At 43.8% G+C, this 23,101-nt stretch overlaps 1 protein-coding gene across 4 annotated transcripts in view; it reads left to right on the plus strand.

The window, feature by feature from the left end:
* The window catches only part of YAP1 (Yes1 associated transcriptional regulator), a 113,405-nt gene that overhangs the window by 35,628 nt on the left and 54,676 nt on the right, over positions 1-23,101 (plus strand). For all 4 annotated transcript variants that reach the window (XM_058686456.1, XM_058686458.1, XM_058686457.1 and 1 more), the window contains exon 3: positions 21,318-21,433. In XM_058686456.1, the coding sequence (XP_058542439.1) occupies positions 21,318-21,433 (116 nt within the window). The remainder of the gene's footprint in view (positions 1-21,317; positions 21,434-23,101) is intronic.

Below are 23,101 nucleotides of genomic sequence, written 5' to 3' on the forward strand. Positions count from 1 at the left end.
ATCTTACACATCTTACTGTGTGAGCTCCTGTAGTCTTGTCCTTTGCCTGACCGACTTCACTTAGCATGACGCCCTCACGTTGCATCCCTGTAGTTGCAAATGGCAGGATTTCCTTGGTTGTTTGGTGGCTGAATGATATTCCCTTGTATGTGTATGGATACGTTGATCTGTAGATGGATATTCAGGTGGTTTCTTTGTCTTGACTACTGTAAACAATACCAGTGGGAGCTTGGGGATGCACAGATCTTCTGAATTTGTGTTTTTGATTCCTTCGGGCAAATACCCAGAGGTGGAATTGCTGGACCGTAGGGTAGTTTTATTTTTAATATCTTGAGGAACCCGCACACGGCTCCTCACGGTGGCTGCACCTGTCTGCAGTCCCACCAGTGGGACACGAGGGTCCCTTACTCTGTCCCTGCTTGTGTTTGTCACGTCTTGTCTGTTGTCGATGGCCATGCTACCAGGTGCGAGGTGGTAACTCCTTGTGGTTTGCTTTCTCTAATGACCAGTGATATTGAGCCCCTTTTCACGTACCCGCTGGCGGTATGTAGATCTTTGGATAAATGCCTGTTTAGGTTCTCTATTTTCAGTTGGATTAATTGCGTTTTTTTCCTGTGAAGTTGTGTGAATTCCCTGCATATTTTGGCTGTTAGCTCCTTATCCGAGGTGTAGTTTAGCAAATATTTTTTCCTAATCCATAGGTTTGGTCTTTTTGTTCATTGTTTCTTTACTGTGCAAATTTGGGATCTTTATGGTCCCCAATATTGGTGGTTTTATCAGGGCTTTTTTTGAGTTGTTTTGGAGGTTGCTTAAACCAGCAGGTTGTTTTTGTTTCGCTGTCCTACCTCAACTTCCCTGCCCACGGAAGCCACCAAGGTTGCTTATTTGGACTTTGGTTATAGAAGAACAAGTCCGTTTTACCACTGATTGGGCATTTTCCCAGTCTGTGACCTGATTGTGTTGGATTAGGAAATTCTGAGATCTTGAGAGGCTCTTCTTTTTTTTTTAAAAATTTTTTTTTCAACGTTTTTTATTTATTTTTTGGGACAGAGAGAGACAGAGCATGAACGGGGGAGGGGCAGGGAGAGAGGGAGACACAGAATCGGAAACAGGCTCCAGGCTCCGAGCCATCAGCCCAGAGCCATCAGCCCAGAGCCTGACGCGGGGCTCGAACTCACGGACCGCGAGATCGTGACCTGGCTGAAGTCGGACGCTTAACCGACTGCGCCACCCAGGCGCCCCATTGAGAGGCTCTTCTAACAAATACTGGGTCTTCTCCCTTATGGACTTGTCTGATCACATAAAAATTCTCTTGATACAGATGTGTTTCTACTTTAACTCATGCATCTGAAGCGATTTGTGTAACAGAGTCAGGGTTTAGCCTAATACTTACTAGCAAAACAAAATCTCAGGTCCTCAGATTTCTTCTCTGCTAGATTTGTTATGGTGGCATGGTTCTACTTCCCCACAGTGCCTCCCACTTCCATAGAGCTTCCCAAATCTACGCAATTGCACACATGTTCTCTTGGCTCCTGAAGACGTTCGTGCATGTGTGTCGAAGGTCCTGAGCCTCCACTGGGCATGCGGTACGGTGGGGGTTGGACGTGCACGTCCCTCGGTCATTGTGGTGGCACCTCTGTAGAAGTTTTCAAGGAGATAGGAGCCTCCTAGGCTTCCTAGGGGGAGCCTTCCTAGGTATGGGCACTTCAGCTGGCCTCAGGCTTTTGATGGCTTGGAGACATGAAGGAGTGATCAGTGGCTGAAGTTTTCCTTCCGGTGTAAAGTGTTTGTTTTAATGTTTATCTATTTTGAAGCAGAGAGAGACCCTGTGAGCAGGGGAGGGGCGGAGAGAGAAGGCACAGAATCAGAAGCAGACTCCAGGCTCTGAGCTGTCAGCACAGAGCCTGTAGCGGGGCTCGAACCCATGAACTGTGAGATCATAACCTGAGCCGAAGTCGGACGCTTAACCGACTGAGCCACTCAGGTGCCCCTAAAGTGTTTTTTCATAGTTTAAGAACTTTAGAATCTGCCTTTCTTTTGGTGTTGTAGTCCTGTCTCCACTTGGGACTTGAACTTTTTGGACTGGGGCATTCTGGTCAGGCCTTGGACGCTTAACTGACTGAGCCACCCAGACACCCACTGACACTATGTTAAAGAAGCCATTGTTTTTATGTAAGTACATGATATGTGAATTACACTTTAACAAAATGAATTCCCCCAGTAACCAAATAAAGTTGCTGCTTTTGGGAACCTCTTTGAGTTATTAATCATTTTAGTTAACAAAAGAGAATTTTAAAGAGAATTTCATTGAAACTCGCAATCTAGTAGTGTCTTCGTTAATGTTTTAGATTCCTAGAGCTTGGATTTGTTCTCAGTAAATTGGTAGGCATCCAGAGATTGGAGCCATGCTCTCTTCAGACACAAGAACTCTTAATGACGACACACTTTTGGGAAGTGTCCCTTGAGCAGTGTGTCTTCCTACTAACAGGCTGCCAGAGGTTGAAGCAGTTCCTACTTGCTCTTGGTACTTTGTTAACAAAACAGTATAACCGTTTTGTTAGTTTCCTTTTAATGACCGTGACTGTGACTTTTTAGGACATCCTACCTATATGCAAAAAAAAATCCCCTTCAATAAGGTGTTAATGTATTTTATAGTATAACTGAATTCCAGAGTCATTTAATTTGTAAAGTTCAAAGAAGAAAACTTCTTTTTTTTTTTTAATTTTTTTTTTTTTTTTAACGTTTATTTATTTTTGAGACAGGGAGAGACAGCATGAACGGGGGAGGGTCAGAGAGAGAGGGAGACACAGAATCTGAAACAGGCTCCAGGCTCTGAGCTGTCAGCACAGAGGCCGATGCGGGGCTCGAACTCACGGACCGTGAGATCATGACCTGAGCTGAAGTCGGACGCTTAACCGACTGAGCCACCCAGGCGCCCCAGGAAAACTATTTTCAGTGACAGGATCATACTTCACTTGCAAGTTGAATGCTAGATGTTCTGTTTGTGTTTTTTTTAATTTTTTTTTTCAACGTTTTTTATTTATTTTTGGGACAGAGAGAGACAGAGCATGAACGGGGGAGGGGCAGAGAGAGAGGGAGACACAGAATCGGAAACAGGCTCCAGGCTCCGAGCCATCAGCCCAGAGCCTGAAGCGGGGCTCGAACTCACGGACCGCGAGATCGTGACCTGGCTGAAGTCGGACGCTTAACCGACTGCGCCACCCAGGCGCCCCTGTTTGTGTTTTTTTAGAGAGCACGAGTGCACACCAGTGTGAGCGGGGGAGAGGGGTAGAGGAAGAGAGAGAATCCCAAGCAGGTTCCGTGCTATCAGTGCACAGCCTGATGCAGGGCTTGATCTCACGAAGTGTGAGGTCATGACCTGAGCCAAGATCCAGAGTCAGATGCCTAATGGGCTGGGCCACCCATGTGCCCCAACCCCTGCTGTTTTTTGTTTTGTTTTGGTTTGGGGTTTTTTTTGTGTTTTTTTGTTTGTTTGTTTGAATGCTAGTTTCTAGTGTGAACAGATATTCTGATTCTGCTGAACTGGGGAATTTACAGAGTGATTTTTCTCTTTTTAATGAACATGTTAAGCCCAGAGAAGACAGAAGAGAGACATTTAATCTGTATTTATAATTCATTGTCGATAGATTGCTGAGTAGTCTCTGTGAGCCAGCCCTACGTAATAAGATAAGCTTGGTTTGAACAAGTGTCTAGCATTCGATTTCTTTAAAAAAATCAAAATAAAAAAATAGCAGCATGGCATGATGACACAAACATAATGGATAGAGGGAGGATGTGGACTACTTGGCCATAAATAAGAATCCTATTCTCCCTTTGTCACATTCAAAATACACAGGTCTGGCAAACCACCCTATTATCATCTGTAATAGTCCTTCATGTAAAATTTATTAATTCATTTATGATTAATACCAATAACTGTAGTTGAGCTAAGTGGTTGTATCACTGCATTCAAGATAAATTTTTTCTAAGTGTCCACCTACTGATGAGTGGATAAAGAAGACGTGATACACACACACACACACACACACACACACACACACACACACACACACAATGGAATATTACTCAGCTGTCAAGAAGGATGAAATCCTGCCGTTTGCAACAACATGGATGGAGCTAAAGGATATTTTGCTAAGTGAAATAAGTCAGGGAAAGAGACATCATATGATCTCACTCATATGTGATTAACAGGATTTCAGAGTTATCCAAGTAACAGCTTCTAATGTGACATCTATTAAATAACAAAACATCAAAATAAAATACTTTTTATATAACTTGTAATGGATTGCAATTAAGGCTAAGTAAGATCGTGCTTACTGCTTATTTCCGTAGAAACCATCTTGCACCGTTCGTCCTGTTCATCCCAAGAGTGCAGCATAGAGTAGTACAAGTTAATGTTCAGGTTTTGGGGTCCCTCCCCAAGTTAGGGTGCTAATTCAGGCAATTGAAGACATCCTGCAGTGTCGTCAAAGTGTTCATGGCACACGGGGATTAAAGACAGATGTGCAAGATTCTTCAGCTGACTCTAGTATCCGGGGTCGGGGGACCAGCAGTCTTTTAGAAGTTCCCCGTATGTCTGTTCGGTGGGGCTATCTGCCTGCTCTGCTTAGAAGGGTTTATTGCGGGTTTTCACCTGGTTAATGTGTGTGGGGCTGCTGTACTTGTCCTGTGCTCATATTTTGGGTGGCTGAAAGCATGTGAATAGCTGAAAACTTGAACATAGCTGTAGATACCAAGTGAATGTGGCTCTCACAGGAGACATGTGAGCCAGCAGAGGGAATAGGTCCTTATTTGGAAGCCACTGGTGTCTGAAGAAACACAGAAGGCTGATTATAGCTTTGTTGGATGCCTAAACCTGTCTCCCTTCTCGGTCTTTGGTTGAGGCCGCAGGCCTCTGAGTCACCTCGCTGCAAATGAAGTCAGAGTTGGTGCACAACCATTTGTTTGCTGATCTGCACGGGGCTTTTCCCAGCTCTAGACGGACAGTTCTCGAATGAAACGGTAACACTGCCAGGGTCTCTAACGTGTGGTGAGAAAGTTGACTTCTTTTTTGACCTCTGGCATATATGTGGTAGTTTCATTTAAAACAGGATTTGCTCAGGAATATCAATATAAGCAAAACAGGGGAGTAGGACAGTCATCTGTTAAAGAGATTGGATCTTCTGGATAAATAACCGCATTACTATTCTATGTAAGGATCTCAGATTATGAAAGAATATGTATGGGGCTAGATCACTTATTGTCCAATCTCACTGTGTTTAAAAATACTGAGGAGCCCCTAAGTCTTGCACTAATTCTCATGTAAGTGGTTTCAGGACTGTACTTTGAACAATATTTGTGTGTGTTCTGGACCTTTAAATTTCTTAGCTTTTTTTTTTTTTTTTTTTTTAAATTGTGGCATTCTTCTCCCTTTTTTTTCTTTTCTCTCTCTCTCTTTTTTACAGTGATTCTTAAGAAAGGACCTAGGTAGCCCTTATAATTTAGAGAGACTTGACTTCTGGTCTTCGCTCTTGTACCACATCTGTGAGTCTCCGCGTGTACGGTGACAATCTTCACTGTCTGCGGAATAAAATGGGGACACAGAAATACTCCTTGAACTTTTGGGAAGATGTTTTCAGTCCCTGTGGCGTTGTGAACAGAATACAGAGAAAAGCTGCCTGGGATGAGGGTTCAGAGAGGTGTGCTTGTTTCAGGAAGCGAATGCTCAAGCTCTGGCCAGATTCTCCCCCCTTCCTTGAGGAACAACCATTTGGAAAGGGACACGCTTAAGTTACTCTCACACGGCCATGTGCTGAGGCTGCATAAGTTGATTTCATACTTGGGAGCAAATGTTAATTTTGTTTAACCTAAAGGTATAGGGTCTGATTACAGTTTATACAGTGTGATCAGTGGTCTGGTTTGTTTTATGTGTTTTTGCCCACACTTGCTCATATTTTAACCCATTTTTAATGCCTTAGTGACAGCCCAGTTATTTAAGTTTCAATTGAAGATTCTGATTTCTGGTAATGTAAAACCTGTGTTATCGTAAGGGCAAATTCTCATCCTTATCAAGAAATTATAATATGTGTATATCTCTGAACTTTTGAGGGTTCTAAAAATAGTCCATGGTAGGTACGCACAGTTATAAAAAGCGTATGGTTGTGGCTTAGGAATCGTAGCTCAGAGAAGGATTAGATTGAAGAATGTATCATTGTTCCTGAGTCAATTAAGCGTGTAGGTTTAGCTTGGGAACGGCCTCCAGCATGTGACTCTATAAATAACACTTGCACAACAAACAGGGCTTGATAAGTGAGCAATAAATCTGGGCCGACTGCCCACTTCTCCAAATTTTAGAGCCAGTCCTGCTGTCGTAATACTTTGAGGGCTTGAAAGCAGCAGTACAACTTTTAAAATTAAAACGTTCCTCGTATCCATTTTGTGTTATTCCTGGGTTTCTGGTTATAATCTTATTTTGTTGTTCAACTTTTCTTAGTAACAAGAATCCTTTAGTTTGGTCGCTTGGCTTCTCATATATATGTACAAACGGGCTTACTTTCTTTAGGAATGGCAGTGATTTGGTTGCCTAGATGTTTCTAACATAAAAGCAGAGCATAGTTCTGTCATTTCATTTTTGTTCACCTTTATTGGGAAAAATCAACAATTTTTTTTTAATAAGACTGGTTGTTTTTTCTTTGTCTTCAACCTTTTTTTTTTTTTTTTTTTTTTTTTAACTTTTACTTATTAAAGTCTCTCTACCCCAGGGTAGGGCTTGAACTCACAACCCCGAGATCGAGAGTTGTATACCCTAGTGACTGAGCCAGGTGTCCCAGAAAATTAGGAATTTCTAACAGTGCCCATGGCATAGTTGCATTACAAGCCCATGCAGCAAAGATGATTTCACAAAGGTGTATTTTATCAAGGGTCACTACATGCCTGCCAAATTTTTTGGTTTTCCCCTACACAATGAAGAAGGTCTGAAAGGTGTTTGAGGAGTTTAAACACTTGTCAGATGTATTTTTAGATAGTTTCTGTTCATATAGTTTATTATGTTGTTAAATTCTTAAAATTGATTTGTGCCATCAATCAAACACCACAGAATCTTGGCTGAGTTGGAAAGAACCAGTCAGCCAGGTACAGTTTAATGAGACTGGCTTTTGTAAAAGGTAGGTTTTACTGGTTTAGAAGAAAAACATTTCAAATTAGTAATCAAAATCTCCCAAAAAACAAGAGTCCAGGGACGGATGGCTTTCCAGGGGAATTCTACCAAACATTTAAGGAAGAGTTAACAGCTCTTAAGGAAGAGCTATTCTCTTGAAGCTGTTCCAGAAAATAGAAATGGAAGGAAAGCTTCCAAACTCTTTCTGTGAAGCCAGCATTATCTCAATTCCAAAACCATACAAAGACTCCACTAAAAAGGAGAAGTATAGACCAATTTCCCTGATGAACATGGATGCAAAAATCTCAACAAGATACTAGCCAACCGGATCCAACAATACATTAAAAAAATTACTCACCATGACCCACATAAAGTGGGATTTATGCCTGGGATGCAGGGCTGGTTGAATATCCATAAAACAATCAATGTGATTCATCACATCAATAAAAGAAAGGACCAGAACCACATGATCCTCTCAATAGATGCAGAGAAAGCATTTGACAAAATACAACATCGTTTCTTGATAAAAACCCTCAAGAAAGTAGGGATAGAAAGATCATACCTCAAGACCATAAAAGCCATATATGAAAGACCCAACGCTAATATCATCCTCAATGGGGGAAAGCTCTCAGTTTTTTTAAGTCCGGAACAAGACAGGGATGTCCACTCTAGCCACCGTTATTCAACATAGTATTGGAAGTTACTTAGCCTTAGCGATCAGACAACACAAAGAAATAAAAGGCATCCAGATCCTCTAGGAGGAGGTCAACCTTTCACTCTTCGCAGATGACATGATACTCTATATGGAAAACCCAAAAGATTCCACCAAAAAACTGCTAGAACTGATCTATGAATTCAGCAAAGTGGCAGGATATAAAATCGATGCCCAGAAAATGATTGCATTCCTATACACCAACAATGAAGCAACAGAAAGAGAAATCAAGGAATTGATCCCGTTACAATTACACCAAAAACCATAAAATACCTAGAAATAAATCTAGCCAAAGAGGTGAAAAAATCTATACACTGAAAACTGTAGAAAGCTTATGAAAGAAATTGAAGAAGACACAAAAAAATGGAAAAATATTCCATGCTCCTGAATAGGAAGAACAAATATTGTTAACATGTCAATACGACCCAAAGCAGTCTACATATTCAATGCAATCTCTATCAAAATAACACCAACATTGTTCACAGAGCTAGAACAAACGATCCTTAAGTTTGTATGGAACCAGAAAAGACCCTGAATAGCCAAAGCAATGTTGAAAAAGAATACCAAAGCAGGAGGCATCACAATCCCGGACTTCAAGCTGTATTACAAGCTGTAATCATCAAGACAGTGTGGTACTGGCACAAGAACAGATACTCAGATCAATGGAACAGAATAGAGAACCCAGAAATGGACCCACAAATGTATGGCCAACTAATCTTTGACAAAGCAGGAAAGAATATCCAATGGAATAAAGACAGTCTCTTCAGCAAGTGGTGCTGGGAAAACTGGACAGCGACATGCAGAAGAATGAACCTGGACCACTTTCTTACACCACACACAAAAATAAACTCAAAGTGGATGAAAGACCTCAATGTAAGACAGGAAGCCATCAAAATTCTGGAGGAGAAAGCAGGCAAAAATCTCTTTGACCTTGGCCGCAGCAACTTCTTACTCAACACGTCTCCAGAGAGAAGGGAAACAAAAGCAAAAATGAACTATTGGGACCTCATCAAAATAAAAAGCTTCTGCACAGCCAAGGAAACAATCAGCAAACCTAAAAGGCAACCACCGGAATGGGAGAAGATATTTGCAAATGACATATCAGATAAAGGGTTAGTATCCAAGATCTGTAAAGAACTTGTCAAACTCAACACCCAAAAACCAAATAATCCAGTGAACAAATGGGCAAAAGATACGAATAGACACTTCTCCAAAGGAGACATCCAGATGGGCAACTGAGGCATGAAAAAATGCTCAACAGCACTCATCGTCAGGGAAATACAAATCAAAACCACAATGAGGTAACACCTGACACCTGTCAGAATGACTAACATTAACAACTCAGGAAACAGCAGATGTTGGCAAGGATGCAGAGAAAGAGGATCTCTTTTGCATTGTTGGTGGGAATGGAAGCTGGTGCAGCCACTCTGGAAAACTGTCTGGAGGTTTCTCAAAAAATTAAAAACAGAACTACCCTACGACCCAGCAAGTGCACTACTAGGTATTTATCCAAGGGATACAGGTGTGCTGTTTCAAAGGGGCACAGACATCCCCATGTTTATAGCAGCACTATCGACAAGAGCCAAAGTATGGAATGAGCCCAAATGTCCATCGATGGATGAATAGATAAAGAAGGTGTAGTGTGTATGTATGTATGTATATATATATACACAATGGAGTATGACTTGGCAATCAAAAAGAATGAAATCTTGCCATTTGCAACTACGTGGATGGAACCAGAAGGTGTTACACTAAGCAAAATTAGTTAGAGAAAGACAAATGTCATATGATTTCACTCATATGAGGACTTTAAGACACAGAACAGATGAACATAAGGGAGGGGGTGCAAAAATAATATAAAAACAGGGAGGGGGACAAAACAAGATACTCTTATTCTCTTCATTCTCTTCATTTGTCTTCATTCTCAAAATCTTGCTGACTCATTGCTCACAGTGGCCATGCCCTCGGGACAGTTGACCCCATTTAGGGTTTAGGTCACAGTATTACTTGGGGACCAAACAATAAGCCAATGGAATAAGCTTTCTGTTTCTCACATGCTTATTGAGCGCCGTGTTCACATCTGAAATAGAAATGGAGTGTGAGGCGGTTTACCCTGCAGAGAAGTTCATGATCTCATAGGAGAGATCAGTTATAACCTGGTGGTGTAGAGACACTTGTTCTCTTGTTTGTAGCTGGTGGTTCTTCTCGCTGCCAATCCGCGTCAGCCTCTTGTAGCAGAAGATATTCTGGAGAGGGTGTATCATTTTAAAATAAAATTCATAGGTGATAGTCAAATTCATATGGAATTAACTATATACATAATTTAAAAAATCAGCATCTATATAATACGGAGGAGAAATAAAGTAACTTAGGGTAAAATAATATATGTGTTAACATATAAATGCTTGGGCATGAGTGTGTCAGGAGTCTCGTGCTTGTGTCTCTACCTATAGGCACCATGAACATGACAGTTCTGAATAAGGACCAAGTGTGATGAGTTAGTAACTACAAGTACCAAGGGGGCATTACTCTCAATAATGTGATCATCCAAAAAGGATATACCATTAACAGTGTTCCAAACAAAAGTAGGTGTGGTTGATTGCCTTCCAGACAATTTCGGCATATAATTAAAATTGTGCAAAATGTGCTCTTGAAGTATAAAGTGGAGCTTTCTAGTAGGTGCGGATTTACCTCATGGATGTCTCGTCAGACGCTACAGTTGTTGGAGACGGCGGGCGTTGCGGGAAACCTGGCGTCCGGCACCCCCTCCCCAAATCAAACGTTTGCAGGAATGCGATAGCCAAGGATGCCACCCACCACCACCCCCGCTGCCCCCAGTAAAATGCTGGTGCGGAGTCAGACGGGAGGTAGAAAGACTGCAGTGGTTCTGGCTTTGGTCCCCGTCACGGGCAGGCATGATGGGACAGTGGGATGCAGAGCAGAGTGGCCAGCCAGCCAGCGGGAGGCGGGCGGGACTCACGGAGTTCGCCGTGCCCTTTTGCACGAACAGGGAAAAACTTCGAGTTTTCCCTGCAGGTTGTTGAATTTTGCTTTCCTGAAGTCTGGCATCTGAACCGTGTAGTTCTTCACGGACACGGAAGAGTTAACCCTGCAGGCATGAGCCCCTCAGCAGAGGTGATGGTGATGGTTGTTATGCCCAGAATTCGTGATCCCCAGGTACCACCAGGGAGCCGAGTCTGATGTAAAAGCAAAAGAGCCTTTATTCGAGCTAGCTCGACCTCAATCCCCTACCTGCACCGACGCAGCGGTGAGATAGCGGGGAGAGAGAGCGAGTTTCAAAAGGACAAAGGTTTTATTGGGGCCTAGGGGCAGTTGGTGAGGTAAGGGCTGTGGCCTCAGCCGATTGGCTGGGGAAGGGTCTGAGTCCTGTTAGGCAGGTGAGGGGGGGGTTACTCAAGGGGAGGAGGTGTGGTCAAGGTGAAGGGCACAGAACAAGATGGAGTCGGCCGGCGTAGGCCCACCCTTTCAATGGTGATGGGGTCGGGGTCTCACCCTTGACTGTGCAGGCTGCTCTCCAGGCGTCTTGGGAAGCTTCGGATTTACTGCAGCAGCAGCTCTGTCCCCCGCTCCTCACCCCCCCCCCACCCCCGTAGCTGGCCTGAGGCCACCCTTTGTTGGGGGCGGGGGGGGGGGGGGGCGGCTTCTGACCGGGACCCCTGCATCAGCATCTGTGTCTTCTGCTGAAGTTGCTGCATGGAGCCTCACTAGCTTACTTTTCCAGTACTTTTATTCGTGAGCAGCATCAAGTTCATCCCAAGCGTTGGGAATAGATGTAAGGAACTCCTCAGTGTTTTTGTTACTGTAAAACCCGTTTCCCATGATGTTGGCTCAGTTATCCCTTACAGGATTAGGTGTTCAGTGTTTGATAACAGCATACGAGCACGAATTGGAAGAGCATTTTAGAATTTGTTGGGGTGGGCTTTGCTACTTAAGAAATGTTGCCTCTCCCCCTTTTGTCTTGGAATTTAGATTAACAGAGTTGAGCCTCTTACAGCCTATGTGAAAAAATGATTGTATGAAGAGATTTTCAACAATGAACATTCTGAGACGTTTGGTTACAGGACTGAGATTTCTCCTTTATCCCCAAATTCCGTTGTTGCTCTTGTCCCAGGAGTCAGTCTGTCTACACCTGGGTCGTTACAGTTCTGGTTCCTTCCTATTCGTAGCTGGGGGTGTGTGCAAATTGAACTAATGGTCCAGAAACATTTCGGTCATTTCTGTTTCCTTCCCTGAAAGTTGTCCTGTCTCCCTGCTGTGTCTCTTTGTCGCCATCAGGTGAAAACCAGACTTTTTCCCAGGTGCTTAAACGTTCTTGACTTGGCCCATCCATTATGAAGTTTTTCCTATTTTATTTTATTATTATTATTATTTTTAGAAAAGCATCTTTTGTTTTTCTTTTTAATTTATTTTAAACAGAGAGAGTGTGAGTGGGGGAGGGACAGAGAGAGAAAGAGAACTCAAGCACTATTAGTGCAGAGCCTGACCTGGGGTCCAAAGTCCCGACTCGGTGACCTGATCTGAAATCAAGAGTCAGATGGACGCTTGACCAACTGAGCCACCCCGGTTCCCCGAGTTTTTCCTATTTTAAATAGTGGGCTAGCACAGGAACAAAGCCAAGATATTTGATGCCTTTGTGTTGGAGAGGCCACATTACTACTGCTTTTATATAACTGAATTTAATCCTTGCAGCCCTAGGAAGTAAGTAAATAAATCATTCCCGTTTTAGTGAAGATGAAACATTTTGATAAAATGACATGCCTTTGGGGCACCTGGTGGGCTCAGTCAGTTAAGCTTCTGACTTCGGCCCAGGTCATGATCTTGCAGTTCATGAGTTCAAGCCCCACTTCGGGCTCTTCACTGAGAGCACGGAGCCTGCTTGGGATATTCATTCTCATTCTCATTCTCTCTCTCTCTCTCTCTCTCTAAATAAGTGAATAAACTTAAAAAAAAAAAAAAAAAAAAGTGACCTGCCTGTACAACCCAGATTATCATTGTCAGACCTGGGATTTCAATCCATGTCTGTTTTAACTTTTCTTGCTGTTCCACAGAGAGGTTTCTAGAAGGAGGGATTTGGGTCTCTGAAAGGGTAGATGGAAGTTAGGTGTTTTATAGTCCAGTTGGGGAAAAGATGGCCTGAAGTAGTCTGGTGAAATGTAGCAGGTGTTTCTTTTTTTTTTTTTTTTTTTTTAATGTTTTATTTTTTCTTGAGAGAGAGCATGAGCGAGGGAGGGGCAGAGAGAGAGGGGGACACAGAATCGGAAGCAGGCTCCAGGCTCTGAGCTGTCAGCACAGAGCCTGACTTGGTGCTCGAACTCTCAAGTGGTGAGGTCATGACCTGAGCCGAAGTCGGACACTCAACCGACTGAGCCACCCAGGCCCTGCCCCGAGATGTTACAAAAGAGTAAGAGATTCCTGTTAGGCTAGATGGCTGCTGATTATATGGTGCTGACAGCACCTGGTTTGCAAGAGGGGTTTTTAAAGAAATATGTGTCGTCTAAGCCATTGTGTGTGGCTCACGGCTCATCATGGAACGCATTTGTGTTGTTGAGGTAAACACTAGGAAGAGTTACTTTTGGTAGATTCTGAGGACGATTTAACCGGAGTCTTTGACGCCAGTGTTTTTACTGGCGCTCAGACATTCATGTAACAAGAAGACCGTGCCTGGAGACGGAAGCACCGCGTGTGTTAGCACGTATCTCAGGTTATACCAGTGCCAGAAAGCTTGTTTTAAAGTAAGAAACACAGCAGGGGAAACAAAACCAGCATAAATTTTTAGAGTACAAACCACCAATTTAAAGGAATAGAAACACATAGTACCCCAAAACCAATTTATGTCTTTACCAATTAACTGATCATTAACATTCTTTAATGATGATCGTACATTCTGTGTAATAAAGGTCACCTTCTCTTCTGATGGCAGAACTCATTTGCTAGTCCTAAAAATTCAGAGAGAGAGCTAGCAGGGTAGGAGCAGAGAGAGAGAGGGAATCTTCAATGGGCTCTGCGCTGTCAACACAGAGCTGGATGCGAGGCTCAAACTCATGAACCATGAGATTGTGATCTGAGCCAATACTGAGAGTTGGTCACTTAACTGAACCAAAGGCGGGCCGTGAAAAGAAAGCATTTAAAAGGATTCTGACACTGGGTGTTGTATGGAAACCAATTTGACAGTAAATTTCATATATTAAAAAATAAAAAATAAATAAATTAAAAAAATAAATAAATAAAATAAAATAAAAAGGATTCTGAGAGGCACCTGGGTGGCTCAGTCGGTTAAACGTCCCGACTTTGGCTCAGGTCATGATCTCAGGGTGGGTTCAAGCCCCACACCAGCTGTGTGCTGAGAGCCTGGAGCCTGCTTCAGATTCTGTGTCTCCCTCTCTCTCTGCCCCCCCCCCCCTTACACTCAGTCTCTCTCTCAAAAAAAATAAATAAATAAATATTAAAAAACAAATAAAAGGATTCTGAGTCTCTCTCTCTCCCTCTTTTTAAGTTTTATTTATTTTGAGGCAGAGTGCTAGTGGGGGAGGGACAGAAGGAGAGAGAGAGACTCCCAGGCAGTCTCTGCACTGGCAGGTCGGAGCCCGCTGTGGGGCTCAATCCCATGACTGGGACATTGTAACCTGAGCCAAAACCAAGAGTTGGATGCTCAGTCACCTGAGCCACCCAGGTGCCCGAGTCTCTCTTTTAATTACGTTCCTTGAAGAAATTCTCTTGTGCTAGAGTGGCAGTTTAGCATTTTAGAAAACCCTTTTCTACTTAGAGCACTGAGCCAGAAGGTAGAAGACGTTTTAATCCTGGCTCTGCTGCTTGCCAGCAGTGTGACTGAGGGCCAGCTCTGCTGTCCTCTTTGGTAAGGAAGGACTGTTCTTGAGCAGTGGACAAGGGCAGATGTGGGGGGTTCCGTTCTCAGCGAGGGAAGTCCTGACCGGGCCCGCTGCCTGCTTCTCAGCACCGGGTTCTCCCGTGCAGTCCCTGTCTGCGCAGTCCCTGTCTCTGCTGTCTCTTCGGTCTCTGCGGTCCCTGTCATTGTGGTCACTGTCTCCATGGAAGAGCTACAGCATCCTGGGAGAAGTCAGCAGAGGTTGGCAACTTTCCTCTGCACAGTAAATCCTAGGGCTTCTGTGGGGAGCCAGCATGGTATCTGACGTGTGGGAAAGTGTCGGTGGGTCTCGTCTCGTGTCGTCTCGTCTCATCTCGTCTCTTCTCTCCTCTTCTCTTCTTTCAGATTTTACTCATTTTAAGTAATCTCTATGCCCAGCGTGGGGCTCAAACTCACAACCCCGAGATTTTGCTCCTCTGACTGAGGCAGCTGGGCACTCCTGTGGGACATTTGACATTCAGAACCTATATGGAGGGTTTCTCCTCCCCTCTTCCCGTAGTATCCAAGGGGTCTGGGAGAGGTCATGTTTGTGTGTCACTGATCCCATCCTCTGAAATCCTGGCAACTGCTCTCATTTACCACAGTCCTGTTGTATGTGAGCGGGAGAGATTCAGAAGAATGTGATCCTGGGTTTCTGTGCTGGGTGTCGTTACAGATATTTCTGTCTACTCACGCTTAATTCTGCGAGGACTGGAGGACGGAGGTGGTGATGGCGAGGTTGTCTTAAGGCATCTAAACAGCACCCCAGATGCTCTCACGTCATAAGAGGAAGCGTCGATAGTACAGAGACTGGAGATTTCATACCAGTTCTGAGTACATCCCAGCTCATCTGCCCTTGGACAAGTCTCTTAATCTTAATAAACTGTAGGTTGTTGTCTTTATTGTTTTGTTGTTGTTGTTGTTAGTGTTTTTAACAACCTTTCTGAGAGAGTCCAAACACAATGGCACGCTGTCATCCTCCTTGCTGAACAGCGGTCCTGGGGGAATGAGGGCTTGGGCCCTCCCGTCATAGCTTCCTGTTCTTATGGTTTCCCCAGTAATTTGGAGGTGTGGCAATGATAGTGTTATTCTTTTTAAGGTCAGAGTCCCTGCATCTTCAAGGCCCAGGTTTGAGCTTCTTAAGGTGTACTCCGGACGGGAGAGTGTAAATACAAAGCTCCTTACAGATTTTTTTTATTTTGAGATTGAGTGAGTGAGTGCAAGCAGGAGTGGGGCAGAGAGGGAGAGAGAGAGAAAATCCCAAGCCCCGACGTGGGGCTCGATCTCACGAGCCTCAGGATCATGAACTGCGCAGAAACCAAGAGCCAGATGCTTAACCAACTGAGCCACCCAGGTGCCCTGAGCTCCATAAATATTTGTAAATACCATAGCTGCGATGAACTTGTGGGACTATGCAGAACGTCCGTTTTCTAGTGGTTTATTTACTTCAGTATTTCTGCCCCTTTTTTGGTTGTGTATACATTTTGCTAAGTCATTTGGTACGTGAGACCAGACTGTGCCATGTAAAGTAAGACCGACAAGCCACTGTGTATGCGGGAGAGACCATTGTCAGGCGTGGACCTCCGTCAAGTACAGCCGCTTACATTTCATCAGTCCCAAAGTTGACAAGTTCATTGTCTGCCGGCTTTTGCTGCTCCAGAGTGAGATCATAGGGTTTATCTTGGTCCTAAATCCAGTTGCTTTTCTGTTCCAAAATAATAGCAAAGGTTTATTTACATATTTTTAAGGTGCTATAAAATTTCACACTTCCTGTTTCCTGTAATAAGTTCAGCATCCAGACTTTTTAGAAACATGATGAACTGAACCTTTGTTTCTATGCGGTGTATAACCATGCATATTTTAAAACTCGGAAAATACTGTTCTAGGAGTTTCCCTTGATTTGGTTTTCTTGGTTTATATATTTTGATTGTTATTTATAATTTGACGTTTTTTAGAATCAGTGTAGTTTGAGTGACAATTCTTTTCAAACCCTTTTCATATTAGCATTTATGTGGACTCTTCATCACCCATGTTCTTAAGTAACGCACACTGGTTTAATATGCATTCCCTCGGGAATGTGCCGAGCTATGCTAGGTTCCCCGCACTCTTCCTGGTGCACCTCCTTCAAGAAGCTTACATCCTAGTGGTAATAACAATTGTGTTTTTTAATATTCTGGAGTCTTTCCTTGAATCTTCAATACCCATGTCTTTTTATTCTACCCTCTTAGCATTTATACAATATTTTTGTTATTTGGTATGTATGACCCAGAACTTAACATTTTTGAGTGTTGTCCTTTTCATATATTTGGTACATAAATTGTTTTCAGAATTCCTGGGTACCACGTGCAGTCCTCTTGTGTACTGGACGTGCGACCTCGTGCCAGTCCCCGAGTTTTCATTTGCGTAGTGGGACTACCGGTAATACCGGCCTCATCCGTCGTCTTGCTGTTTCTTAATCAGGAGAACGGAAATCTTCACACCAGAACCCCTGTTCCCACCAGCCAGGATTCCTTCCTTCGCCCCGTCCCCCGGCTGATGCAGCGGAAGCCGGGCCCACAGTCCGTTCCTTCCCACGGAAGTGACCCCTTAGCACATCTTCAGCTCGTCTCTTCCTGTCCACATTTAAATGTGTCTGTTTTCCTCTTAAACACCAAACCTCTTCCGCATCTGGTCGTAGCTCCGCTTGCCTCCCTGGGCACAGCTCGCTCGGCCGCCTCACCCCCGTTTACCGTGCCCTCTTCCTGCTGCCCCCGCCCCTCTTGCCAGCGTGGCCCGTGCCCTCCTTGCTGCTCGTTCTGCTGGATCTCTCATCCCGAGTGGTTTCTTTTCTGGAGGAGGTGGGTGGGTGACCTTGAGAGAAAGTTTGATGTTCTTGGGGCAAAAAAGAAAAAAAGCTTTCTTTTCATTAATTCACTGACAAATACCTGTCACGCTTCTAACCACCGAAGATAATTGTAGTTGATAAAATGGATAAAAGTCCCTATTTCCCTGGAGCTTTTTGTTCGTTGGAGGGGACAGGCAAACAAAATAAGTAACATATGTCAGATTATCAGGGAAAAAATAGAGCAAAGAAGCAGACTGGGTTTTGACAGGACACATTTTAGGTGGCGTGGACAGGGAGGGCCTCAGAGAACACGGCTCCGGCCCAGGGACCGGCGGAGGTGAGGGGGGATGCCGCGCACGTGTCCGGGGGGACAGGAGGCTTGCAAACTGTTCTGTGTGGTATGAAATGTTTTGGTAAAGATTCTTGTTCTTATGATAAAAAGGAAGGCTGGATATTTTGGGGTATACTGTTTCAAATTGACTTATTAGGATAAAACAGTTATTTTTCATGATTTAATCTTACAGACTAAGCGAAAGCAAATTCTAAGGTAAATTTTATTTTATATTTTCTTTGGCATCTAAATGATTACATGCTTTTATGGTCGGGCAATTTAGATAATGACATCTTTATTTCTTAAGGAGATTTAGATGGTCTTTTTTTTTTTTTTAATTTATTTATTTTGAGAGAGAGTGGAGGATGGGCAGAGAGAGAGGGAGAGAGTGAATAGCAAGCAGGCTCTGCACTGTCAGCACAGAGCCCGACGGGGCGGGGAAGGGAGGGGCTCAATCCCATGAACCATGAGATCATGACCTGAGCAGAAACCAAGAGTCAGATGCTTAAATGACTGAGCCACCCAGGCGCCCCGAAGATGTAGATACTTTTTAAGCAAATGGGACATTAGCTGAGGTAACATAGTACAGCTTGATAGGGCTCTGAATTAACTGACTGGGGTTTAAGAGCTTTTTCAGGAAGAGAAATTTTAGGATTTGTGTGCTTACATAACGTTTCAGCAAAATAATTGATCTTTTGACAGCAGTAAAAGTATACATTCTCTGTATTATATTCAAAACCATAATTTATTTCAAGGAGAAAGATGCATTGAGAGCATATTTACCCATTGGTGCCCACATTCCAGAATGTTCATGTGGTGGTTATGGTTGGCCATCAGAACAGGGTCTTCTCAGCTCTCACATAGAGGCCAATTTAGTTATAAGTCGGTTAAGACGGTTTGTGTCATTGATTAGTTTTGAGAGAAACCCAACTGCTGAGTATTCAGAAACTTGGAGCAGTCCACATCCTGAGCCTGCTTCCAGTGCACCCCACTCTTCTCCTTGGTCCTCGTAAGTGGAGGGCCTTTAGGAAGCCTGGAGACCAGGAGTATGCAGTGACACATACTTTGAAATTTAACGGCCCGTAGTAATCACTTGGCCATTTCCTTTCCTGCTTTCTTAACATTAAACAGGCGGTGAGAAACATTTCTCTCCATTTTGTTCTTGTGGATGTTAAGCTTGTTTCCAGTATGACTACATGCATTACCACGTGTGAGATCTGTAAGTGTGAGGAGCACTGCACATCTAGACATTTTACACTTTAATTTGTTGCGTGGCTCCTAGGGAGGCTTGAAGAGGAGGAGGAGTAAGCTTTTACTGGGTTTGCTAAGGACTTGGTCTTCTGGAATGGGGTGCTTCCCTGGCAGGACAGAGAGCAGGCTGGGCCTGTATTGTCTGCACCTGAGCAAGTGTAGTGCTGCTGCTGAACAGCCTACAACTGCTGGGGAAAGGAGTGCTGCGTGGGAGGTTGCGGTTTGAGAAACCGTGTGCTCCACCAGATAGACAGACACTCCCTCTGCTGATGGTTGGCCTGCAGTGGCCTCCACTTGACAGGTGCCACTGTCACTCTGAACTGTGCAGACTCCGTGTGCTTCATCCCCTCCTCCCATTGCCAGTAGGTAATACCTAAGGTTCATTCTAGCCAGAGTGGAATGATCCTTTTTTCCCGTCTTGTCAGTAAGATTTTGTTTTTGTTTTTTTTAATGTTTATTCATTTTTAAGAGGGGGGGGGGAGGGAGACATAGCTTGAACAGGGGAGAGGCAGAGAGAGAGAGGGAGACACAGGATCCGAAGCAGGCTCCGGGCTCTGAGCTGTTAGCACAGAGCCTGACGTAGGACTCGAACTCACGAGCCGTGAGGTCGTGACCTGAGCCGAAGTTGGATGCTTCACCGACTGAACCACCCCCGGGCGCCCCGGCAAGATCACGTTATTGAGGAGATCTGTTCTAGCTCCATTTCAGAAAAGTTAACGACCGCGTATCATTTCCTTACCGTTGACACGGCAGCTCATCTTGAGATGATTGAAGAAGAGACGACTCGGATATGAAATTTAAACAGCTGCACAAAAAATGATTGAGGGGGGTACCTTTTAAAAATAGCCCTTTTTTTTGGCCACCTCCCATTCAAAAACAATGTTTGTAAATGATTGTTTGATGGTCGGAAAACCTAGCATTAGCGAAGCAGAGTTCTGTAATTTTGCCATCCAGAAATAAACACTAAAACTTGTTGATGTCTGTCCTTCTCATGTTTTCAGCACATTTAAAGTTAGCCTCACACTGTGCATACTGTTTTACAACCTCCTTTAAAAAGCAGTACTACAAACATTTTCGTTATTAAATGTTCTTCTAAAACATTTTCAATACCTGTAGTAGTCTACTGTACGATGTAACATTTAGTTAGCCAGTCCCTTTCATTAGATGTTAGCTGGCTTTCAAATTTTTGCTTTTATAAATTTTACAGAGAGCACTTTGCATACATGTTTGAATACTTCTCTGGGTATTCTTTAAACATAATTTCTTAGGTAGTTTTATGTTCATAGTGATTCTAGTTACTGTTTCACTGAAACGGACTTTGCTGGAAGAAGAACACTTGAACCATCCTACGTCGGATACTGTGCTAGACACGTTGGAGTCTTCTAGTTCGCAGAATCTTCGACCCTTTGCATCCTCAGTTTTACAGATTAAAAATATCCACGTGCATATGTAATAAGATATTTTGCAGTAAGTTAACAGTATGCAGAAAACGTTTAAATGTTTTCTTTAGCAACTAACAAAGGCCTTTGATGGTCACGAGACACTGAAAACTTAATAGATCTAGGTTTTACTTCTGTTTTGGCTTTGGAATATATATTTATAATATATAAGTTTTATTTAATATATATTTTAATATATATTTAATATTTATTTAAATATTTAATATATATTTTAATTTAATATTTAACTTAAATATTTAATATATATTTTAATATATAATATATATTTCAATATACATTAAAAACCTGACGGTCTAAAAAAGTATATGTTAACTGGCATTCTTAGTTCCCAGAGGAAAAAGTGGGTGGTTCTCTTGTGAATTTTGGGTTCTGGTCACGTGACTGAGTCATAGGTGATTAATGTACAAATCGCCTTTTATGTGTAAATTAGAAGCAGCCAGTAATAGTCTCCTAGGTGAAAATGGTGTTCCCTTCCCTTAAATTCCAGGCATGGTTTTTCACATCTTGTTCCTGTAGGATCTGGGTGGTGAAAGTGCAGTGGGCACAGGCCGAGGAAGGTTCTCACAGAGGACGGGCGGGCAGGTGACCGTGTGAGAGGCCTTCCGTGGGTGCACATAGATCTCCTCTGCTTTGGGAGGTGGGGTTGTTGCTTTGAGGACCTGGTGTTCGTTGTCTAACGCGGTGGTTTGTTTCGTCCCAGTCACATCGATCAGACAACAACATGGCAGGACCCCAGGAAGGCCATGCTCTCCCAGATGAGCGTCACGGCACCCACCAGCCCACCGGTGCAGCAGAACATGATGAACTCGGCCTCAGGTGAGTGAGACCCTGTCCTTAGAGCACATGGAGGAAAGGCTTGCACACCACAAGGACCTTCCATGGAAAATAGTCATTATCCTTGTAAGAAAACTGGAGCATGGGCGACTGTTAATTTCTACCCGGTTTTTTGTTTTTGTTTTTTTGACCCGTTCATTTATTTTTGAGAAGGGGGATGGGGGCAGAGAGAGAGGGAGACACAGAATCCGCAGCAGGCTTCAGTCTCTGAGCTGTCAGCACAGCACCCAATGTGGGGCTCGAAATCACGGACCGCGAGATCATGACCTGAGCTGAAGTCGGACGCTCAACCGACTGAGCCACCCAGGCGCCCCGTTTCTACCTGGTTTTTTTGTGGGAGACTTCGTCCTTTATTTCAAAATCACATGCTTTACCCAAGCCTTGTTCAGTTACTAATATATAGAAGGGCTGCAACCAGAAGGCACCGTTCTTACAGTTTCAGTTCTGAAGTCAGTGTCTCCCGATTCTTAGTTTGGTTAATTTTGACACACTTGTGTTTGAGTCGACTGTGACCCACTGCTTTTTTCTGTCTGAGGTCTTAAAGTTGGAGGTTTCTTTTTTCTCTTAGTGGTTTGCATGGGAAGCCAAGCTGTGGTGTTCTTAACTACCTTTTAACGAGCGTATTTGTTCTACCTTGAAAGTAACCGGAAGGTCGCGATGTAGAAACCACTAATATGTGTTACTGAACTCAGTCTGCCCTTTTCACTCATGATAGACCTGAGGATGGCTCTTTTCTCTTGGTTGGCAGTGTGTTGAAACATGCTGGTTTTCTCATCTACAAAATGGGGATTCTGTTGCCCATTACTACAGAGGGGGAGATATTAAAGGAAATAATACATACAAAGCTTTTATTTACAGTTCTAGTGCAGAATAGGTACTGAGTGAAGGTTTAGTGACTTCCTAGTCAGTCAGGTACCTCTGCTGTGTGGGCCCCAGGCCATAGCTACCCCCTTGGGCCTCTTCGTGCAGATGGGGAAGGGGTGCCCCGGGAAGACACGGCTCCGTGTTTGCATCTGGGATTGGAGCCTTCGGGTTGGGTTTCTGCCTCGGCCCCGGTTCGGAGCACAGAAGGCAGCGGCCGTAATGGGCCACCTTCAGGGCCGTGACGGTGTGTCTGTCACGGCCCATTCCTCTTGCTCACCCGACAGACTGACCAGCCCATGTGGGTGGCTGCAGTGTAGACTGTCTTCGGCAGCAGGCTTTGGAAAGGACTGCTGGCCTGTGGGGACAGCAGGCCAGCCAACCGGCTCCGGGCCCAGGAGAGCCCAGGACTGGAATCGTCCTTCTGCCCCGGAAGGCGGGGCTGGCGTGTGGGGTCTCTGGTCTGTCCTTGCCCTTGCTGGGCCAGACACTTGAATTCTGAAGAGTTACGTGCTGAAAACAAACATGAAGAAAGATTCATGACGAAGCTTTTCTTGTCATAAACTTTGTTTATATAAACTGTTGAAAAATTCATTCCCTTAATCTTCCATTTAGCTTGTTTTAATGTGAATACATTTACTTATTCTGCAGAAACTTATGTGTGATATTTAAGTCTTAAGGCAAAATATTATGTATGTATTTGACTGATATTTTTACTTGACATCTAGTTCTCTTTTATCAAATTTCCAGGGGCGCCTGGGTGGCTCGGTCGGTTAAGCGTCCGACTTC

Source organism: Neofelis nebulosa, chromosome 10 (genome assembly GCF_028018385.1).
Source record: "Neofelis nebulosa isolate mNeoNeb1 chromosome 10, mNeoNeb1.pri, whole genome shotgun sequence".
Lineage (NCBI taxonomy): Eukaryota > Metazoa > Chordata > Mammalia > Carnivora > Felidae > Neofelis > Neofelis nebulosa.